Below are 23,609 nucleotides of genomic sequence, written 5' to 3'. Positions count from 1 at the left end.
CCATGGTGAGGTCAACAAGCAGGTTTCACCTCTTCCTTTCACCTGCTGTACACGTCCCGAACACTAGTAGCTGTTCCTGGAGGAAGAAACGAGCATTTGTTTCACGTGCGCAAGCTCATTTGCTTCCGGTGCTGAATATTGCAATGTCAACGAACTGGGACGTTCGCAGCGGCAGTGCGCTATACACGACCACGTCGACGAGAGCAGCGCGGGAAGGCAGCAACGGCTTCCACTGAGCTCCAATTTAAACGGCGCGGCCCGACAATCTAGGAGCAAAAGAGCGCGCGCGGGGCCAAGCGAAATTTGTGGACGAAAACGTGGAAGGCCGCCGAAACTAAGACAAACACTTCGGGACGAAAAAAAAAAAAAAGCGAGCGAAACACAAGACCACGCAGCGAGCCGTCGTGTGCGGGGGGTGGGCCAAGGCGCTAAGGAAGGCCCTAACGAAAGCGAAAAAGGAAGCAGAGAATGAGGAACGGCCTTCATTTCGTAAAGAGCGCCCGCTCGCCGCTGGCTGCCCCCCTCTCCATTCGCCGGCTTCGGACGCCGGGGTGTATTTTTCGTCGCTGCTTGCTCCAGCCCCCGACCTGTCTTTCCTTTTTTTTTTTTCTTCCCTGCTTTGGTTCTTCCTGCGGGGCATGTGCCACGGCGCAGCGTGTCCGTCGTCGTCGCAGCGCTCAGCCTCCCGCGCGCGAGACGCTCCGCAAATCGGCGACCCTGCTGCCTCGCGGACGACCGTATATATGCAGCGGGGCACGCACAGCGCCAATATAACACGCGAGCACCGGTGCATGCACGCACGCATCCGTTTGGCCAATATATTCCCAGAGGCCTCGTCGTCGAGCCGGCTCCCGAAATAAAAGCAACGGATGCTCCCGGGCCACTGAGCGTTCTCGGCGAGACGCGAGCAGCGGGAGAGCGGGCCATCTTTCAGCGGCCCAACGCGCCTGAAGGCGCAGTAGCCCAGCCTGTGCCCCATCCGCTATAAAGAAGCCCACCTCGGCTGCGATGGGGAGCAGCCCGGGAAGGCAGCCGAAACTGTCGACGGCATGGCGGGCCAAATGCACTTCCATCCGCGCCGGAGTTAACTCGACGGAAACGCTCGTCGGGAGCCCACGCATGTTTGACGCGCAATCAAGCTAAAAACTGAGCGCAGCGCTCGCACCGCGACGTGCTCCCCCCGTCGTCCTCCTCGACCCCAAGAGCCAACACACACGAGGGGCCGGACGGAGGCGCGTGACAAGACGGGGAGGGGGGCAGCCGGCACAAGCGCCAGCCAAACGCCACGAAGCGCGCGAGATATGTACGCCCGGCGAGCTTTGTTTTACGTGCGCCTTTCCCCGCGGCGCGTCACGAGGCAACTGCCGCCACTCTTCATGTTGCCTCCCCGCTCCCGCGTCGCGTCCTTGTGTTGGCGCTTCCTCGAGGGTCCCTTTGCACGACCAGCGAAGCGGCGACGTTCCAGCGGGCCCGGGTAGTTCATTCGGGGACAGACGCAACAAGACCCGTGAATGGAGACGCTAAAAAAAAGTGGGCTGAGGGGGGGGAGCGCCATCCAAGACGGCTGCCAGAACCCGGACGGTTCCCGGGCTCGCGTTTCAAATTGTCCGGCTCGAGCTTGGGAAAGAAATATGGACGGAGGCGCGAGCTTCACATAACAGCTGCGAACAAAGTGGCTGATTCCGGGTGCGCTGTCGCGCATCTCGTGTTCGCAGGTCCCAGAAATGCGATGGTAACACTTGCGCAGTAAAAGGCAACACGGTAGCAAAATCTAAATCGCGTCGCATACGGAGCGCGTAAAAAGGAGAAAGTATACGACGGGACCCTTCGAGTGGCGCCATGAAGCGCTATTCCTAAACTAGCCCAGTAGAGTTCCTTTACACAGCTCTTTCTTTCTCATGTCTTCTCTATTTTTTGATTGCCTCAAATTTCAAGCATTCAAGCAGGCTTCACGGGGGACTATGTTAGCGTTTAACGCAACAACCAAATGCAATATAACGCAATAAACACTGACCTGATCAGAAAAAGAATACCACGTATTGTCAACACAACCACCATTTCAACAGCCGTTCTGGGGGTTTACGCAACGAAGTAAATCGAGATACGAAATACGGAACTAAAACAGAATCTCCAACTCACTAATTGTTTTCGCAGTTTATAAATATACACCAGCTATACAATATGAAAGGAACCTCATGATGTCAACAAATTATATTGATGCTCGCAACCAATTATTTTATTGCAACCCTTAGCTATCTCTCTGGTCTACATTATGGAAAGAGCCCTACAACATGAGCCAGTGTAACATTTTCTAATCCTTCCTATGAATGCGCTGCCATAGAATTCTGCTTCGTTCAGTTTTACCAGATGAAACTGTGCCCGCATCGCAAATATTATTGCAATGGTTGCGTATTTATTTATTTATTTTTATTCAGAAGGTTACCCTTAGGCATAATACAATCGATAAAATAAGTGCAAAATGACGCCACACGTATACGAACAAGTTTGCTTCGTGCATAAAGTCAAACTAGCTAGGACCGGTTGAACGGCCCATGTATCCAACGTCACAAGTCAGGAGGGCGGCCCGGACGGAGTTTGTTTTATTTATAAGGGCCTTCCTCTAATAATCTCTCTCTCTCTTCGTAGTTAGATGCAAAAGCACAAGCAAGGGCGTACAATAAATACAGCTGAAAAATAATTTCAGAAAGCGAATCCAGTTGAAGTGGCACCCTACCGCCAAAGTTGCAGCTAATAGAGTCGGCGCGCTCCCAGATGGAAACGCTTAGCCGAGACCAAACGCCAAGCCACACACGCAAAGCGAACGCAAGAGCGCCAGGAAACAGAGGACGCTGTTTCAACTGTACAACGCGGCGAGAACTCGCACACCAAACAGTATGTGCGACATCTCTCAGGGCGCGCGCGCTCTCAAGTATCATCTCGGAGCGGCAGAAGCACGAATGAAGAAAGAGCTCGTTGCGCGGCCCAGGCGGCGACTCATCGCCGAGCGGCGCGGGTGCGGTGGAGCAGGCTCGTGCCGCAAGCCGGGTCCGGTGCAAGCAATAACTTTTGCAGCCGGCGGCGGCACGCCTGTGACAACAAAGAAAGGACGGGGTCGAAACCGCCAGAGCGGGAACCAAAACAAAAGGAAACAGCGCCTGGCTCTTGTCACCAGCGCTGCGGAGGCCGCCGCTCGGTGGGAGACCAGGCACGCAGGCCAGAGCGACGGCAGACAACCGCCGCAAGACGGCAGTCGGAGGCGTCCGGGCGAACGTGCGGCGAGTTTCCGAAGTGCACGTCTACAAAGATTGACCAGTTATTCGGTATTCGACCCATTACACAGAGAGCGGTGCTGGTATAATGTTAACGTTGCAGTCGCGGTCAGTATATCCAAAGCGGGAGACCCGTCTGTCACTGCGTCTTTGCGCGCTCACCAGTATGGCCGCAGACGCGATCAGTGCAACTCCATTATATAGCTTTAGCAGGCCGTTACCGATATTCAGTTATCCCTATATGGCAACCAGTCCACTCTGCACAGCATTCATTGAGCCACTGCAGCTTGGTATCTCAGCGACACGCCTGCATTCGTCATGCCGGAACTTCGAACTGGCAAGAGCTTTTCGAGAAAGCACACCCAACGCCTTAATTACTGAAAAACCGAGAGAAGCGAAAGTGCCTGGGCCCATGAGCACAGACACGCTGAAGATGTACGCCTACAGTGCGAAGGGGCTCGTGCTCGCAAGGCGTCGTCGACCGCGACGGCAACCCGCGCGTGCAGCGGCTATCTCGCGCCGGCCGACAGGCAAAGTGGATGCGGAAGGGCCCGAATCGATCAAGGCGCCCGAGCAGCTGGGGGACGGCACCGCATTCCGCAGAGGCGGCTGTCGTAAATCAAGTGCGACGGAAGAGCGACCGCCGATGGAGGCCGGGCGCCGCAGCGACGGCGAAAGCCAGCCGTGGGCGAAAGCCCGCTCCCCTGCTCAATTGGAGGATAACCACCTTCGCCTCGTGGCCGGCGCATCGATTAGACTCATGTTTAATGCATCGAGCGTGCATCATACTGGGATCCCGCGGAGCCCGGGTTAGGACTCTGCATGCGTCCCCGCAGGAAGCGAGCGGGATCGACCTCAGCGGAGCGGAAGCATGCATGGACGCGCCATGCCGCCACAAGTGGCACGCGCTGCGGGCAGCGCGAGCAGCCCGTCGCCACGCAGGGACCGCCGGCACAAAAGCGGCACAGCGCGTGCGCAGAGGCGACGCGCTTCTCCGCGTGGCGAGCGGCAGGAAGGGCCGGCATCCTCTCGCGGACATCGCATTGCACATTCCACGCACGCGACACTGGCGGCGGTGCGGATAGACTCCAGATGCGGCGAACAATGGGCTCTATTGCCGCGGCAATGAGTCGCCTCTCGCGTTTCAAAGGCAGCCGGGCTGCGCCAGGCCGGCGGCGTGTGAGCCAGGAACGACATCCTCTCGCGCCGGATCGTTACCGAGGCCCGGAAAAGGGACCGCGCATCCATGCTCCGGACCACGGTAGCGCAATAATAATGGGACGCGCGCCAGGACCGAGCCCACACTCATTTCGCCCGCAAGGCCGCCCAGATCACGAGCCGACCGAAGAAGATAGCTGGGGCGACACGCCATCTTGACGCAGTGTATGCAAAGAACCGGACTACTGCCCCCTGGGTTGAATACGTGCGCGGTGACTTTGGAGCCAAACCAGCTCTCTTTGTTTTCCAGTTTCCTTCCTTTACTGTCATTTTCTACTAATCCACCGTCGCAGACATCTTGCGTTGTTGTGCATCCACACTGCATTACCAACAACCTCAAGTTCTCACACTCTCAGGCTTTCGAAACTTTTTAGTCCGCGTCTACCCTCCCCCCCCCCCCCGTATCCCTTTTTTTTCCTTCCTTCTCCATTTCTTTCTTGCTATGTTTTCATCATATTTCAGACACTTAGCCCCACGTTTCTAAGCAGCACAGGGTGTACAAATAGAATCCAGTCTCGTTAATATCCCTGCTTTTATTGTTTCTGTACTCTCTCCGCGTAGCCAAAACTTAGACCTCAGTAGAGACCACACGCCGTTCCTACAGGCGTTTAGCATTGTTATACCCGGCATCTCTTCTGGACGATTAATGCTGCACCGGCGAGCGTGCAGCTATGAAAGGCCCTCCACGCTGCATCGTTGCTTTCTCGAGACCAGGGAGCTGGCGACCAAATCAACGTAACCAAAGCTGACGGGCCAGACGAGCGCCCGCCTGGACTAGACTGTGGCACGCAAACAAAAGGGCGCACTTCGAGGAGACAACGGCCGCCGCCCTTCGTGCAAGCAACAAGTACCGTGAATACCAATCTATCGGAACCTGACCCAGACAAGCCGACCGTCACGAATGGCCCACTACTTGATGAAAGGGGCCAACGTTGAGGAGCTCCGTGGGAACGACTTCGACATCAAGTTCCCATTTTGCCACGTCACTGCCTCGTTTGCGGGGGCGAACGTGCAACAATAGAAGCGGAGCCCGGCGGAACGATGCGACGTCATGGGTGAGATTTTGCGAAAGGCTCAACGATTGTGATTGGCCGAGAAGAACACAGAATTTCCCCGACGAGAGAAATGGAAAAAAGAAGTGCATAAAAAGTTTTAAAAATTATGGGGGTGTACGTGCGAAAACCACTTTCTGATTATGAGGCAGGCCGTAGTGGAGGACTCTGGAAATTTCGGCCACCTGGGATTCTTTAACGTGCACCTAAATCTAAGTACACAGGTGTTTTCGCCCTCATCGAAATGCGGCCGCCGTGGCCGGGATTCGATCCCGCGACCTCGTGCTCAGCAGCCTAACACCATTAGCCTCGAGAACGAACACGAGCGGCGCTGCGAGCGCCGCTCGCGTGACGTCAGGGCACGGACTCGCGCCTGTCGTCTGCTACAGTTCGGGCGTTGTCCGGGCGCTTTCTGCGGTGTTTTCGTTTGTTCGCCCTCGTTCTCTCTGCTTGTATACTTATGGTGGTCGTCTCAAATATATTTTTACGACGTCTTCCTTTGCGAACATTCATTCAAAGAGCTAATTTCTTAGACAACAATGCAGCTCTCGAAGGCAACGCTACAGTGCCAGCCGAAGCGACGCAGACCAGCCCATTGCGGGTTTTTCATGCGCGGATAGACAATCGCAAAAGCATAGCCTATAGGAATCCAGTTATGATACCATACCTGTCGCGGTGCAACAAGTATGTCACAAAGCTGGCTATATATGACTTCTACAGCAGTTACGTTGATTTTATTCCGCTAAAACAGGTTTGCTCACGACGAGTAGTTCATGGTATAATATCGAATTTTTGCATTTCCTCACAGAAACGCTCGGCAGTAGCACGGGGACTTAACTAATACTGGAGCTTAGATTCTACACGCCTCACTTGCTTCTTTAACTGCTTGTCAACATTAGGCGGTTCTTCACGTGTTCATTTTTTTAAGCGGCGGAAACTTGAAGTAAAGTTAATGAAGGCTTACAGCTATTTACAGAGTACAAATAGGAATGTACCAATATATATTCCCTTTTCCGTGCTACACGTTCAACTCACCTCTTAAGAGCGCGTTTGTTAATGATTAATAATGTATGTTATGTTCCTCTTTTTTGTCTATGTTACCTAGTGTATATCATTTATTTATTTCAATGCCGCAGTGTGTTTTGCATTGTTATTGTGGAAATATTTCACTGTTCTTTCATATATTGTATAACTGCAATGTTTTATGGCCACTATATAAATGTAATTTATATGGCGCTTGATGTGTTACCCCATGCAGCCATATTGTACCTAAGGGTTACCTCAAGCCGCGTCTGTGCGACTTTTTTCCCTCATCCACCTCCACTTACCACTCCTCTGTACATGTGTGTGTGTAAATGGAAATTATTAAATCAAATCAAACTCACTTGAGAAATTTACTAGTGCAATTGCTGCTTGAGGAATATACATGACGAATCTGTTTGGCGAACTGACACAGGCTGCTCGGCCCAATTTTTTTTAGTGAAGTATGCCTGCTGGACCACATAGCTGCAGCCAGAAAGAAGTCGAAGCGTCAATGATTAGTAGTATGGGACATATTGAAGATATCGAAATTCCCCCGGTGGAGGGTCAGAAATCAAGTGAAGTATATGCAAGGCTTGTGGTGCTTTCTTTATGAATGTTTGCGATTGGATTGGAGCAAACTTAATTTGCCTGCAAGGTTCTCTTTTATGTACCGACGAAGCGAATAGTTATCCGTTTGTATAATTGAATAACGCTGGATCGAGACATGGTGAGACAGAAGGTGCTTGAATTTTCCTTTTGTATACAGGAAATCTAAGCTGCGGTGCAGTAGCTCGAGAATACTTTAGCCATTCCAGTTGGCGCTGTAAAAAAACAAGCTTTATGGTTTTAATTCGAAGTTGTAGTGAACTGATGGGTTTCGCGAACATAGCGTGCCTCGCCATACGGACAGTCGGTTGCTACCGTTACGTGATCAGGGGTGTGCCATATTGTCGATAAAGGCTACTGAGGGCCACTATGAAACATTTCATCACTTTCGATTGAGTGGCTCTCGATCTTAACAACGAAACTTTTCTCTCAGGTGATTGCTACTATGGTGTTTGTGAAAAACTATGTAAATACTCTACATGACGCGCCGTCGTGTTAGCAACCATGAACAATTCGTTTTTTTGGAGGCCTGTTTCAGAGGGGGATGAAAGTAGCAGCAAACTTTTTCATAAGAAATGCGCGCCTATTTTTTTACGCATTAATGAATGGCCATATTTGAATAGAACAACACACCAGAGTAATAGGAGTCATGATGAGAGCTTCGCTGGGCAGTGTCTTTCTAAAATCAGATAACATGTTGACGCCAATTACCAAATTTTTCTTCCACGTAAAATGCAATGCCTCTCATAGCTAAATACTAAATGAATGTTTAATGTTTAGCGAAGCATCATACACAACTTCGCGCGTTGAATTTGCAGATATTCTTTTTTTAGTCAAAATTTACCGATAGACACGGCGCATACTGGCATTGCAAAACCTAGTAGACCCCTTTAACGCTACCTAGCTTGCGATATCCAAGCCGCAAAGTTTCTCGACTCACACGCTTTTGAAGAAGAAACTGTGGTTAAGGTATGGCAGCTGAAAGAAGTCGACGTATTCTTCAATACGTACGGCTCGGGCCACCCATACCCCAAGCATACACGAAGGGAACGAGCGCGCGCGGCAGCCGAGCGAGCCGGAGCGAGCGGCGTCCTGGCCGTGACGTCACTCGCGAGAGGGCGCCACTCCTAATTCTCGGGGCTAATAGCCACTGAGCAACCGCGGCGGGTACACATAAAAAGTGCATCTTGAGTGTTGTGGGGTGCGCTCCCACTCGTACAAATGCTCCTAGTCGTTCGGGTGCTCCTGCGATTGCTCGTATACTGGTGCCGGTGCTCATACATGTAAAACCTCATCACGTAAATTCGTAAATAAACCATTTTTCTCATCTCGTGGACGTCGCTCCGGACCTCTCGATCGCCCGGCACCTGGCACATCATCAGCCACGGAACCATTATGACCGCTCGGATACCGAGTCACAACAACGCAAATTTCTGATACCATTGATCTCAAGTGCATAAATCAACTAGGGTCTCAGTGCTCATTTGAATAGCACATGGTTAAATGCCGACAACGCTCGCGGCTGCCCAGTTCGCATGGTAGAGAAAACTGTCGTGCGCTTATAAGCGCAGAGCGAAACGAATCTGGTGCAGAAGCCGATCAATTTGTCACATTACCCGCCATCGCAAGTATCAAAAGAGATTACCTCTCTTTTCTTTTTCTTTCTTCCTTCCTTTTTTTTTAAAGAATATAGTTTCTTGACTGCAGAGGCCAGCGTTTTCATTCTAACTTTAAAGTTGGTGTTATCTTAGAGCTATCAACGTAAATTTCGCAACACAACCGCTTATTTTGTCTGCACGGTTCACTAAAACACTTCGCCCTATCTGCTTATTTGTTTGATTTGCCAGAATTTTAGTTTAGAAGCCAGTTCACGCGTGTACAGCTACACGCTTCTCCAGTTGCGCGGTTTGCATACGATGTTTGTTTTTTTCTCTCTGAACAAACCAGGAAAGTAAGAGTGTCTAGATATGTATTGAGCAATGTGGACCAAATAATGCAACCTACCTGCGAGATCTCAGCTAGAACAAAGCAGCGGTAAGCGCATGATTTTTTCTTTCAATATCCTAAAATAAGAACGCAGGCAACTAACTGCATGACTCTTTTCTAAAGGTACTAACGTCGCGACTGTTGGAGACGTACTAAATAATACCACGACAAGAAATTCGATGATGTTGTGCGAAGTGTAAAAGCGCAAAAGTCGAGGAGCAAACCTGAAGCGGTTTGTTTACCCGTTGATTTTGCCTCTAGCACGCTACACCAGATGTATGCGATGACACATTGAAATTACGCACACAAAATAGACGATCCTCGCACAGCATAGTGAGTATGGCAAACAGCAAGCTAATCGCGGTACAATATTGAGACTAACGTTTCGCAGAAAAGCTAAATGAGCCTTCGTATAAGACTCGAAGCACGGGCGGGGCTGCTCCGTGGTTCAAGTACGTCTCGTAGCTGAAGGCGTGAACCATGACGTATCTTAAGTGTGTACATGAGAGCCATGCGACTACGACTAGTCGCAAGTTTCCGACGGCAGAACATTATCAGTTCTTGATATAACACTTTGTCCGCACCGTATAGTTCTTCAGGGAAGTCAGCCACCCGCAGGACACTGAGCGATATCCCGTTGCCCGCATTGTTCCCTTTGTGCTTGTATGTAGCCAGTTCCACAGGCGTCGTTCGATTGAGCAGCGTAAATCGGGACTCATTTATGCTCCAACGCACAAAACGAAAGAAAGGACTGATGCACGAACATACGAAAACAATGGCTCCGATTGGCCGAATGACATACACGACGTTGTCGACAGAACAACATGCATTAAATGTATCGTAAGGTTGAAAAAGTTAACCGCTAAGTGCCAGAGTTAAATGTCTGTCCAGACCACTGCATTCGCCCTTCGGCGTCTCACCATTCTGCATGCCCCTCGCGCCATGTACTGATGCAAATAAACATCATTGTCATTGTCACCATTCGTTTACGAACTGCCAATTGGACATGCCCATTATTCTGTCATCAAAAAAAGCCTGCCAAAGCTCGTGTAATCCTGTTGATGTTCATGCCTGATAGTTACTCGGCGCATGACGGAATAAAAATTCGCCAAGAACTTTCGTTATCTCGCTTTCTTGTGCATCGGTGAGAAAAAGAAAGTCACGTCGCCCTGCATGAATGGCGAGGAAGGGGGTTCCGGCACACACGCTATACAGCGTCGAAGGAGAGAGTATAATGGATGGGCATAACGACCATGTGGACGCATCGCGTCTCGCCACGTTCCCACTGCCTCGATTCGCGTTGCGTCGCTTTCGGCCGCAGTGTCTGCGGAGGCCATATATGACCGCGGCCGGCGCGCTAACGACGGAGACAGCCCACAATGGTCTGGCCCCCTGCTGCACGATGGCATTCGCCCGCTCGAGGAGTTCAAGAAACTCGCCAGAGTCCCAGGCGCTGTCGTATCACGTCGCGGTGGAATACCCGCCGGTATCATCCGCAGAAGCCCCGCGTATACGCGAGAACGTGACCGGAGGAATGGTTAAGTCGCACGAGCGTCGGTGCGTGGACGCCAGATAACGCGTTGAGTCAACCCCTGCAGCTGTGGCCCGACGCAGCTCTCCGCGTACGCAGTTGAGGCACGTTTAGTTTGCTGCGCAAACATTTATTCTCGGTGCACATGCAAAATGCACACGGCCGACATATACCGCGCTGCCACCGCAGGTTCACACAGTCCGAGCTCGCCGCGCCAAATAAATCGCAGTGCATGCTAAACGGGAAAACAACCAAGCATATATCTCAACACAACCGTGCTCACAGTCATGTTGTCACAGTCAGTGGTCAGCGTACCCAGGCCAATCAGAAATGTCAACGTTAGCGTGAAGCGGTGCGCGCACCAGGTTATGGATACGGCGATGCTGGCGCGAACTGGGAATTACAAAAGGCCAGTCGTCTCTGATCTCTCGCTGGCCGCTGTCGTTGTGTCCTTGCGATCTACATACTAATAAATTGTTTACCTTAAGAATGCACCGAGAGCCCCGTATACATACGTTGCAGCCAGCTAAAGCTGATAAGAACACTAGGTTCCTCTACGGTATGAGCGCGAGGCTCGAATCATTCCCGTCTGCAGCCTGACAATTCCATACGGCTACTGGCTTATTTCTTCACTTCACTTTGTTATTCTTAAGGACCCCTCTACACGGGGCATCACATAAGTGGCGGATACAGAGAAATAATTCACAGCTTTAACCAGATGTTATGGACGCAACAGGCAATACGTTATATTCCGTAAAACGGTTGACTGCAGAAATGACAAACTGATACAGATCCTCTATTGCTTTCGTGTGAAAATCGCTGAAAACATGGATATTTGGAACTAACCGCATGCGGAAAAGCTTCAATGGGGCAGACTGCGTAAACGCATCTGAGCAAGGACGCGTATTCGTATACTATAGTGCCATATCGAAGACCCTTACTTTATCCCTCCTCAAAACATTCACTTGCAAAAAGACAAAGAGAGAAAGGGGGAGGAAGAAGAAAGAATAGGCAGAGAGAGAAAAAAAGACCGAAAGTATATGGCCTTCTCGTCAGATCTGCCCACAGAAACATGTACTCGTCTCCCCGAAAGAATAAAGAAGAAGGGCGACTTCCGTGAGAAAAGAAATGACAACAGAGGGCGAGAAGGAGACAGGGGGAGAAGAGGCGGCGAGAAAGAAAGTTTCTCGACAGCGCCGGGAAACGCGCGCTCTTCCCGGGCAAAATCCGACGACCATTTCCGCCCGCGTTTCGGTCAAGTAAAGTGGACGGGCTTCGGCGAAATCGAGCGCCAAACGACCGGCGGCGGCGGCGGAGCGTCTGGACGACCGGCGGCGTCCAGACGGCGTCCAGACGCGACCGCCAAACAATGGCGGCTCCGATGAACGCCGTCCGCAGCGTAGCGTGCCTGATGGGACACCTGAGCGCCGCCCACCGCCAGCCCCGACAGTCGGCACTGCACAGCCGCGCGTCCTGTGCGCCAGACCCCCCTCCCGCCTGCGTCCCCGGCACCAGCCAAGCGGGTCCCGCGGCCCCAAGAAGAGAGAGCGTGCCACTCATGCGGAGACGCATATCCCGCAGCGCACACATTGTTTTCACGCCTTGCGCAAACACGCCTCGCGCTCGCGCCACTGCGCTGACGGCTCCCCGTGCAGGCAGTGCGCGAACAGGGCCCAACCCTCGGCCGGGCGCCGCAGTAACGCGCGGCCGCAATCCTCGGCAAGCAGGGTCCCACCACGGCGGCGACGACGCGCGGGCGAAGACGCACGCGGAAACCGAGAGCGCGTCCGCCGCTTCTTCGAACAACTCGCGCTGCTGCGGCGGCAGAAAAGTAGATACCACTGCCGGCCATCTGCACTGTGTGTAGCGCCGTCTTCATCACAGCAGGCGCTGCCAAGTACTAACGAAAAAACTAAACAAAAATAAAACAAAAACAACGCAGGAAAAGACGGAGAGCGGCGTAGAGGACGACACGTGAGCTCTATGTCAGCGCACGTCGGTGGAAGAAGAAATGGCTGCCCGGTCGCGCGTCGCTGCACTCCCGAATCCGAGAAGAACGCGGTGCACGCATGACTTCAGGTTAGAATGAACCAAACAAAATACTTTTTCTTTTTTTTTCGCCTTTCTTTTTTTTAGATAGGAAGGAGGCAAAGCTCAAATATGCTAATTTCATTTACGGAGTGAGCTCAATACACAAATGACGACGCAGCTGAATTCTTAATCAAAGCTTGGCGATGGTGAAGAGTTAGAAAAAGAAAGAAAAAAAGAAAAGGAGGAAAAGTGCCACCTTGTCCTTGGATGGCATCACTAATCTTTGTTTCATCGCAATTATTTTTTCCCTTCGACATTGTAATGAGAATGCTAATTTCTCCGGCGCCACAATAACGGCAAGTTCATTCTCACTTGGCTAATTACTTCCAGGCGCTGAAAATACCGATCCACAGATAATTAGTTGTACACGGCTTAATTCTCAGGCGCCGCTGAAACGCGAACTCGCAAAGACGCAGCACACAACGAAACAAAATGGAAAAAGAAATGAGAAAAAGAAGAAGAAAAGAAAACAGCTGGAAGCTGAGCGTTGCGCTACTACTGCTACTACTAAGTGTTTGAGCGAGTATTTTGAATGAAACACGGAAGGCAGGACGAAAGACAGAAACGAGAAGCGCTCCTTTCACTTTATAATCGCGAAACTAGAGATTATCCTGGTGTGATTTAAGACTTCTTAAATCTATTACGAACGCTTAAAGGACAAAAACACAAGCCCGGGTCAAGTTTCATTCTAGCCCAATTCATCAGACCGCGGCAGCGCCGATAACATGTCAGCGCGCTACTACCAGCAAGTTCTCTCCGCTCAACGAGGCTGCGCGGCAAAACGAGCGATTTGTCATCGCGTGCATTTCTTTGAATAACGTTCCTTTAAATTCAGTGCCAGAGTGTCACCCGAGAAATCTGTTTGAAACGGAAACGATCGGTGCTTGGCGACGTTACGAATTTCACATTTTAACGGAAATTGTTCGAACACGGGTCTACGGGTATAGAGACAGTCGTTTACATACCGTGGCACGCGCACGACAACCACAGTCTCCTGGTCCATCGCTCAACGTAGGGCTCGCACTTGGTCATGTGCTGTCGGCGCAGATGGTTGGAGCGTCAATTTGCTAAAGAGAAGCTCCCAAGTTCGAACCTGGTTCACGTACCGCATCTCTTTTCCACCAGCTTGCTTGCATGCTGTATTGTATACTGCCGTCAATCACCGGAGAGCTACTATACCTACGGCGACCCAGCGAATCCGGCTGTGAAGTTCCCATTGCAGCGATAGTACCGTCCATAAAGAAATAAGAGTTCGGTAGCGTGACCTCAGCGCAACATAGCCGCAGCAACAGCAATGTCACTAGAACTGTCTGTTTAAAAAACAGCGCCGCAGTGGCAATATACTAGGATTATAAAAGGTTAAGAAAGAAAGAAATGGAGCCTCCCATGAGAATAAGGACACGTGCTGGCGATAAAGCGCGAGCCCAAATGAGGAGCAAAAGCTTCGTAGCACGTGTTTTACACGACGGCGGGCAAGGCGGCGCGCGTCCGCGGGCCCTCTCCGTTGCGGACGTAGCGGATCCTTCTCTCCCGGGCCCATATACGAAAGGTCGATTCCACAATCCCCGCGGATCCGCAGATGTCCCGAGGAGCGTAATGAAGACAAATGGCATCGAGAGCGATCCCGCGCCGACCAACGACCATAAAAGCGCACATGATCCCCGCTTTCCGAAATCTTCCTCACGCCGCCTCCCTCCCTCCTTTTGCGACGGGCAGCGTCTCTCAGGCGGGAGGGGGGGGTCCCGCTGCGCTCTCTTGTCAAAAGAGCATCGGCACAAAGCGCGCCTCCGCCGGCCGACCGCTGTCCCGGCGATACTACGATGGCTACACCAGCGGACGACGGGAGGCGCAGACAAAGGCAGGTAGTTAATCAATAGCCGACAGCGCCCAAGCGCCGCTCACCCGTGGCGCAAGAGACCGCGGAACAGGCTCGGCAACAACGGCCAGCAACACGTCGCCGCGCGATTGCCGCGGTGTTCAATGCGTGTCCGCTCGGATGGCCACGCTTGTGTGCTGTGGGTGCAAGGGTGCGATGGGACGCGCATGCGCGGCTTTATCTTGGTACAAGCACGCATGTAATGATGAATATGAAGCGACGCGCGACAAGGGCAGATAAACATAAGGGAACGCGTTTGATACGAAGCTCGCGACCTGATGGTACAAGTGGTACAGGAGGGCTATGTGGTTTGGGATAGTAGTCTGTATGTACGTATTGATGGAAACGCACTCAAACGAACAAACTAAGCCACACGGAAAGCGAAATTATCGAAGCGATCAACATGGGAGGGCGGGGAGGGGGCAGGTTGTTGTAGTCATGTGCGCGGAGCGCAACATAGATAGCTCTTTCGGTGGATGAGGTCACCGTTGTTCTTTGTGCGAAACAATATAAGGGTACCGATGTCCGAAGGTGAACGGCCATGTGAAAAAGATGTATGCACACCTGTGCTGTCCGCTTCTTTGCTGCATTTGCTCCCATTGTTTCCTCGTGTCATGTATAGATATGACGATATTTGCGCACACACATTTACATATTATGACTGATAGGAAGTTAGTGGAGATCGAGACAGTTCGAAGTTTATCTTAGGCAACCCGAGAAAAAAAAATAAACAAACCGGCACCTATAGGGGACCGTCGACAAGGCAAGAAAGCCTAACAAGGCGTCTGACCTCCAGAACCCCCAAAACAAGCGACAATGGCTAGTCGCGTTTGTATTTTGTTTTTCAGACATCTTTTTTTTTTTTTTACGCAGATGTGCTGTTGCAGTAGCGCATCTCCATTAAATTAAAAAGGACAGGGCAATTTGTTTCAGCGGGTTGGCAGGTGTCTGTTGTTTTACAGCGTGCAAGTCGCTACAAAAAAAAAAAAAAGGAAAAAGAAATAGTGGTCTTCCGTAGCTGTAGAATGAAAGTTTTGGTGCACCAATTGGATAATTCGAATAACTCGTGCATTCAGCTACGGAAATCGAAGGTGCATGATTTCCGTGTTTCTCTTTTCCATTGTCGCTTTGCGGTGTCGCGACAGCGCAATTGTACAAAGGCAGACAATTGACACTTGTGAAGCAGGGACTGATTATGCGGACTTACAAACATTGCAAGAAGTCGAAGCGACCGTCTTCGCCGGGAGAATTGCGATAGCATTTAGATGCCAATGTGCCAATTTGGATGCCAATACCTGTGTGCATTCACGAGCGCACGTAAGCACAAAGGTACGTTTGACTACATTACTTCATCTATATGAGAAATCACAGTGCGCAGTTAACACATCTTTCGTGCATAACTGTGTGCTGCGCGACATGGCCACCCAGCACAGGAGGCGAACAATTTACTGCATTAAATCGTAACTAAAGCACTGGAATACATTCACTTTACTACGTGCTACTACTTTACTACTTCTAAATTATATGCTCGCGCTTTCATATGCCAACCCCGTCTCTAAACCCAATATAAGAAAAAGAAGGTCGGGGACTCGAGTACCTCCTATTTTAATAAAATCTGGCTCAATAAAAGCTCGTCCACACTGCACAGCGAATATAGCCACACTCCATGTAGAATTCCACGAATAAGCTGATGCTGACTGGTATATATATATATATATATATATATATATATATATATATATATATATATATATATATATATATATAAGAACCGTCTCACCGCAGCGCACGCGAGTCTAGCAAAGCGAGACACCGAAGAAGCCGAGGGGATAGGCCTCAACGCCCAGCGCCTGTTCACACAAACGCGTGTCCGGCACCGCCGCTGACCGTGTGGGAATTTGGCGAGCCCGATGGGGGGCGGGTATCGTTCATGGCGTATGCATGCGCTCGCGGTACGCGCGCACTCGGCGCTGCGCAAACAGTGCGCGCCTCTCGCCGCGCTGGCTCTTGAGGCTCCGTTGAAACGTTGTGCGATACACTTTTCGTGTCGTCGCAGCCGCTGTTCCCCCTTGCGCACTGCTCGAGTGCTGACGGTGCGGGCTTTCATAGTCCATTACACATGTGAGACAAGTGATGCGACGGTACGTATATATACAAAAGAAGCGGCGTTGCCCGAGCGTTGTTGCGTGCCGGCCATTCGTCTCCACTTTCCGAGGAAGCCTCCGCGGGGAGCCAAGTGGTGCATATGCGTTTCTCGAAGACTCGCTCGATGGGGAAAAAACAAAAGAAAGAAAAAGGCAGCGCCCACAAACAAGCCTTAGTTCACAAGGAGAGGCATCGGGCACGCCAGAAAAAGCCAGAAGGTTGCATGCCTCGCGTGAGCTGCAGGTCTGCGGCAAGGTGGAAGAGGCGCAGGAGCTCCGATTCGATCCCCGCCTTTAATCCGAATTCCGCCCGCTATCCATTACTACGGGGCCGTATTGGCCTAAAAAGATGTGAACAAACAAATACAAAGAAAGAAAGAAAGAAAGAAAGAAAGAAAGAAAGAAAGAAAGAAAGAAAGAAAGAAAGAAAGAAAGAAAGAAAGAAAGAAAGAAAGAAATGCTGCGATATACCTATGCGGATGGCGCAAAAAAGCGGGAACGCGATGCGCTTCCTTCGTCGTATAGAGAGATAATCTTGCCGTCTTCTTTAACGGCACGCACTCCAGTTTGGACTCGAGCGACGAGTCGAACCGAAACACCAGTGCGGCGCCTCTGGAGGAGAAGAGGGGCGACGTTTTAGTTCTTCCCACCTTCAGTCATCGGGCAGCCGTTCGCCGGGAGTGAACTTAACGAGCACAAAGAAATCGCAGCTACAGAGTAAGGACTCGCGGTATCCGATTCAAAATATAAGAATGAAACAGCGCAGATTGGCCCTCGGAAGAAGCATTACGAGCCACCCGGTTATACGAAAGAAAGCGAAATCGATAATGCACGAAATCCTCGAATGTTTTCAAAGCGGATTATCGTGCAGCGAATACGGTTGAAACGAAGATGTTTGCTTGACAAATGAGACGACACCAGTCCGATCTGCTCGAGCGTTATCCAGTTCGGGCCGCACTTGTTGGTTTCCCTTCAACTTTAGTTATTCAGTTTGCCCTTCTCATTTTTCGCGAGACGCGAAAAAGGAAAGTGCGGAATGGCGGCAGCCATCGTTCTCAAGGAGTTGCCGCCGGCAACCGATTCAGACGCGACATGGAGACACACGAAAGAAGCTTACTGTTGCGAAACTACACTCGCTCATTAAAAAAGAAGAAGAAGAAGAAAAGGAGAAAAAGAAGAGAGAAAGAGGGGTGGGGCGAAAACGCAACAGCTTAATGAATATGTGTACTTTGTACAGTTATACTATTTGGTGGAGCAAAGAGGCACAAGCGTCATCACATTTTCGGTAGCTAGGTAACTGCTTCAAGAAACAAGGATGCAGCGAACCCCGGTCTGATGGGGACGAGTATCAAACAACACCCTCTAGTTGAGGTGGCGCCAACAATACTGCAGGACTTCGTTTGGTGAACCTTAAGTAAGTACTTCTACCTACCATCACGGGGAACGAAAGGCAGCATGCAGCGCCGTGCAAAAGGCGCCCGCAAGCAGACACAAGAAGAGTGAAAACATTGACACGCCAGAAAAGCGCTCGTTTCCTCGGAAGCTTGTGAGTATACATATGCGACGCAGGACATATACGCGAAAGTTAATTGTCTGGCGCACCTTCCCCGCTTTTCACACGTAATGTCCCAAGTGCGAGGCTTGTTTCGCAGTATACGTGGAGCCACAATTGTGCCAGAGAGAGAGTAGCGAGCGAAATGAGCTTGCGACCACGTTACACGTGCGAGCAAGGGCACCGCGCTACCTGCGTAACGTCTGCGAGGGTAACAAAGCCACGGGCACAGCGACGAAGCCGTCACCGGCGCACGCCTAGGTCTGCGCAGGAATAAGCAGCGCCAGTGGAAACGGAGGAGGCGCGAAGACTGCGAGGCCTATTTTCAGAGAAAACACGAGCCGCCACGCGGCGGCGTCCCGGCGAGTCGTGAGCGCGCTGCCCGGCCGAGAGGAGCAGTAGCAGAACGGTCGTGGGAGGCACACACGCGCCAGGCGCCTGAACCCATCCGCCGGCCCTTGCCAGCTCAACAACACTCGGCGACGACCGGGCCAGAAAACTAACGCTTCCCGAGAAAAGCGCGCGGAGAGTGCGCGCTTTCGCAGGAGGGTTTGATTCCTTCTTTTCGATGCGGACCCCCCCCGCCCGCGCGCGCGCGTGTCAGTCGCTATGGAGACGGAAGTGCATGGAATCAACCCGGCAGCATGCGTCAGGGGAAGAAGAAACTTGGGGAAGTTCGCGGCCCGGCCGCCGGCTGGTGTGTTGGCCCGCATCCCGCGAGGCCGGGTGCGTTTAAAAATAAAAGAACCGCGCGCGCAGAGATGACAGGATCGTGTGGTGAGCATTAGACACCGGGCTCGCGGGGGCGAGAAGGGGGCGCTGGGAAACGGCTGCGCGTCCCAGCCGGCCCGAGGCGCGATCGAGTTTCGCTCCGCGGGAAGGAGACAGGCCGAAAGCCACTTGGCGAGAACGGTTCAGTTTGCGCAGTTCGCAGATGCGCAAACTTGGGCCCGCTGCGACACTCGCTCGAGCGGGCCACCGCGGGCTGCGCCAGCCAGTGCGCGGCCAAGTGCCGCTGTGGACAGCGACAAAGTAGTGCTTAGGGGGGAAAGAATGAAACAGTATAGACACACACACATATACGATATATATATATATATATATATATATATATATATATATATATATATATATACGATATATATATATATATATATATATATATATATATATATATATATATATATATATATATATATATATATATCGTGTGTGTGTGTGTGTGTGTGTTTTAGGAGAACTGATTGTACACTTTGTAGCGAGAATCACAGCGGTTGCGTGAGTGCACACAAGGGCGATCCATGCCGAGGTACTTGAAATCATCTCAAAAGCGCAATAATGTTTATTATACCTGTGACGCCCTAATAAACGTGGACGGTCGGACGACCTCATCCTCCTGCAGACTCATCGCGAGACGCAATAATACGAAGAAAGCAAACGTACCACTATATATAACAACTGAGCATGGCACCAATCAGCTATTATCTTTCTCATTTGTTCCGAGCAAACTTGCCCTTGTTGCTTTTGTTGGCTCACCTCTCCGCGAGAGTTTGAAACAAAAACCGCGCCGCTCAATAAACGGAGCCTGATTACAATCAACGCTGTTATCAGCAAATGCGGGGACCTGTCAGGCCCGACCACAACGTGCTATATAGTAAGATTTACAAGAGAGAGTATAGGAAAGTGAGCGCGGCGCTCCCTGTCCATGTAATCGCGACCAAATTTCATTAGTCTGCCACCCGCAGCACGTGCAACGGCCAGTGAAGAGATGCTGCTTCTGCTCTAAGAGCACCTCAGACAGGGGCAGGTCGCTCGCTGTCAAACGGACGACGCTGTCGGTGAAAGCCACGGACAAGGGAAACAGCGAGCGTCGAATCACGATAACGATCCGCAAACGAAACACAATCGACGGCACATCCGCCAAATAATGTAAGTACACAAACCCACGCAATCGCCATTTCGTTTACCGTATGCTTGACAAAGAGAAAGCGACGACAGACGGCGCGACAGACTCTTCCGTCGAGTGGGAAAAGAGGGCTCCAACCTGCAAAAGAATAATCGCACCTCGCTTGCGCTGCAACGCCTCTGCGCACGCAGGGGCGCGTGACGACTTGTGCGTTTACGCACACGCGCGGCCGGATGTCTGGTTGTTCTGAAAGCATTAAATCGAAATGGTACTGCACGATTAAACGGGAAAATTTTAGTAACGCTGATTGCAAGAGCGCCAAAGCTAATTGGTATTCGCATCTTTTTGGAAAATATAAATATTTCTAAACTATGGCATACTTTATTACATCTATGTTCCGTCCGCGGCGCATTCTCGTCGCATTGTCCAAGTACGGACAAGAAAATATGTACAGCTGATTGCAAAAGCTTCTGGAGCGCTGAAATCACGCAGAACTTTAATTTTCTCGTTACCTCGTCGTAAAGCCACTTTCTATCGAGAATAATCACTGCACCTTTCGCTTTCTGTCTCCCTCTTTTCTTTTGGGAGGGGGGGGGGGGGGGGGGGCGGACGGATCTGTGATGAAATTTTGCGTTCGGGGTGGTACGTTCTTGCGAACAGTTTACGAGGCGGGCTACTTCTCTCACGACAAGAAGGAATTCCGTGGCGTCCATCTAGGGCAAAGTTTTACCATACCTACTATAAAATGACTCTGCTACTGTCGATAGACACTGAAAGGCGGTTGAAGGAGTGTTCGCACAAAACGCACTTGCAAGGCTGGGGAGCCCCGCTGTATGCGCACGCGGTTCGCCATCGAAACGCCAAACGCTCCTGTTTCCGCCGTGCCGAAACAAAGCCGCAGCACACGCTCGCGGTTCCGTACTGCGCGAGGACATGCGGCGCGCCAGCAGCGAGAGCCACCGGGCACATCCACACCGACGACGTCACCTCGCTCGCCGACTGCACGCATGCATGCCCACGCCGCACCGCCACGCCAGCCCCGCAGCAGCCGCGTCGGCCCAAGTTGCCCGTGCACGTATTATTAATACAGTGCTAATCCCACGTAGACGCATTAATAATTCACGAGTGCGGCGCGCCTCCGCGGCGGAAGAAGATTCAGAGGTGCGCCGGGTCGCGCTGCGCTGCTTCCTGCTCCACGCAGCGCCGCTGGCAGCGGGAACGCGCGAATCACACACGCCATTTTTTTTTCCTCCTCTCATCTTTTCACCGAAGCACCCCGCCACGCCGCTGCATCAACAGCAGCGCCAGCAGCAGGAGAGCTTTCCGGAATCGCCATTTGGCGTCGCGCACTGCGGGATCATCAGAGCCCCCACAAGCCATTCCCGGTGCGGCAACAAACAGGGCGGCTGGTCGCAAGCCGCGCCGGACCGAAGCCGCGCCGCATGTGTAGCCCACAATTCATCGCGGAGGCTCACAGGTGGAAAGCCGACGAATAGGTGAACTGAACGGGGTGAAATGGGAACAAATGAACTGAGCGTAGATGAGGGAGGCCCCCGCGCTTCGCGAATGCTTCGTAAGTCACGAGCTCACGGCGGATTACCCACTGCAATTGTGGCTCGCTCGCGGCCGTCAAAAAAGGATAAAAAGTACGAGAAAATCGCAGGCACTGTAGCGTATGCACCCGCGCACACATACGTTAATGTGAGCGTAACTAAACAGCACGTAGTAAAGAAACAGAATCAAAATTAAGCCTAGAGTATGGTCTATAAATCACCCTGTTACTGCGCAAACTCAAAACAATAGAGAACCTCGGAGCTCTCGCAATATGGCTCAGTGCGGCCACTCGGTGGTTTTCCATTTGTACTAGAGTATTATGCAAATACACCGTCAGACGCCCTTTTTGGGGCGTCATTAGAGTTCTAGGAACCCTTTCTCGGAATGCCAAGGCGATGAGCTGGGAGGCGCATTTGTACGCGCTCGTCTTTCGTGTTGTTACGCAGACGCATACGTTCAGAGTGTACGCCTATCGGACGCTCCCTACAAAGTTCACCCTGGCGTATATACGCGCACAACAGCCGGCTAAGACTGCGCCAGCGAAATGAGTCGAGCCGGCAGCAGAAAATAAAATCACGCGGGTTTATATGACATGCGGGTACACAGGCGGGATGGCGAAGAATGCCTGAGCGCAGCCCTTCCAGTGCGGAGTGCAAAGCCAGACACTCCGGCGGCGTCCTTTCTTCTCGCCGCCGTTTGCCGCAGCGAAGCTGGAAGCCCTGACCGAATTTCAGAGGGCGAGAGGCGGAATGTGATCATCGCACGAGAAGGAAGGCGCCCATCTCCGCGACTCGAGCGGGGAGAGAGGGTAACGCCGGCCCCCCGCATCAAGGCGCGCTCATTCACGACGGGAGCCTTGGCAATGCACGCTGCCCTCCGCCGCAGGACAGCGCAAGGCCACCGCCAACCGGCCACGCTGGCAGCCGGCGCGCACTGCCAGCGAGACGGGCGATCGCAGAGCGCGCGCGGCGAGCTACAGGTTGTTCCTGCTGGAGTGTTTCGACCGCATCCATGTCGCTGCTTTTTAAAAGGCAAAAGGAAAGACTTTTCTTGAAGACAGCGGCATTGTTGGACGTTATTAGCGCTTTCATTGTTCCCTTCCTTTCAATGTCACTGCATCTGCTTGTGAATTATGTTATGTTGACTGTTCTGTTGTGACTGTATGTGATAATGCATTTACACGATGTGTGTACCACCCGCTGACTAGAAAATGTGTTATTAGGCCACAGTATCGCTTCTACTTTTGAGACTTTCATCTACATAAGTGTGGAGACATTTACCTTGTATATTGTATGTACCATGTGTTCCTTACGTGACAGTCTTCCTGTGGAAACGCTGCGTGATAAGTCCTGGTGCTTGTGTGAGAAGACTATTTGATATGTAATCTTGAACCCTATACGATGTATGACGGAATCACTCAAGAGATGAGGAGTAGCCGGCACCTTAAATTGTGCGCCAACATCTCCTTATATCATAACAAAAAAAATGGCTGTGGCTTAGGTAAGGTTAAGCCCAGGATGCGAAGCATACTAGCCTTTATTTTAGTTGTTGAACCACTGTTTAGCCTGGTGAACTGCTGTTGCTTGGCTATATTTGGTTCGGCTAGACGAAGAAACAACTCATGCATTACTTCTTCGCCTTCAAGAGTGGAACGCGACAGCGTTCCCGTCGACCCGCCAAGGGGTGTAAGACAATGGGCTACAGGGCAGCGACTACGCGTCCCGCATTGGACGCGGTGAGCGTCGAGCAAAGCAGCGTTCGGCGCGGCAACGAAATGTGCGCCTGAGCAAGAGACGCACGC

At 51.6% G+C, this 23,609-nt stretch overlaps 1 protein-coding gene across 3 annotated transcripts in view; it reads right to left on the bottom strand.

The window, feature by feature from the left end:
- Positions 1-23,609, bottom strand: part of LOC135901211 (Krueppel-like factor 6) — a 397,383-nt gene that overhangs the window by 211,690 nt on the left and 162,084 nt on the right. For 2 of the 3 annotated variants that reach the window (XM_070531070.1, XM_070531071.1), the window contains exon 1: positions 13,742-13,998. The exons of the other annotated variant lie outside the window; for it this stretch is intronic. In XM_070531070.1, coding sequence (XP_070387171.1) covers positions 13,742-13,808 — 67 coding nt within the window. In that variant the 5' untranslated portion in view covers positions 13,809-13,998. Of the gene's footprint in view, positions 1-13,741; positions 13,999-23,609 lie in introns of those variants that run through there. 3 annotated transcript variants of the gene reach the window in all.

Source organism: Dermacentor albipictus, chromosome 1 (genome assembly GCF_038994185.2).
Source record: "Dermacentor albipictus isolate Rhodes 1998 colony chromosome 1, USDA_Dalb.pri_finalv2, whole genome shotgun sequence".
NCBI lineage: Eukaryota > Metazoa > Arthropoda > Arachnida > Ixodida > Ixodidae > Dermacentor > Dermacentor albipictus.
The sequence above is the reverse complement of the archived record's forward strand: the minus strand, read 5'-3'. Positions and strand labels throughout refer to the sequence as shown.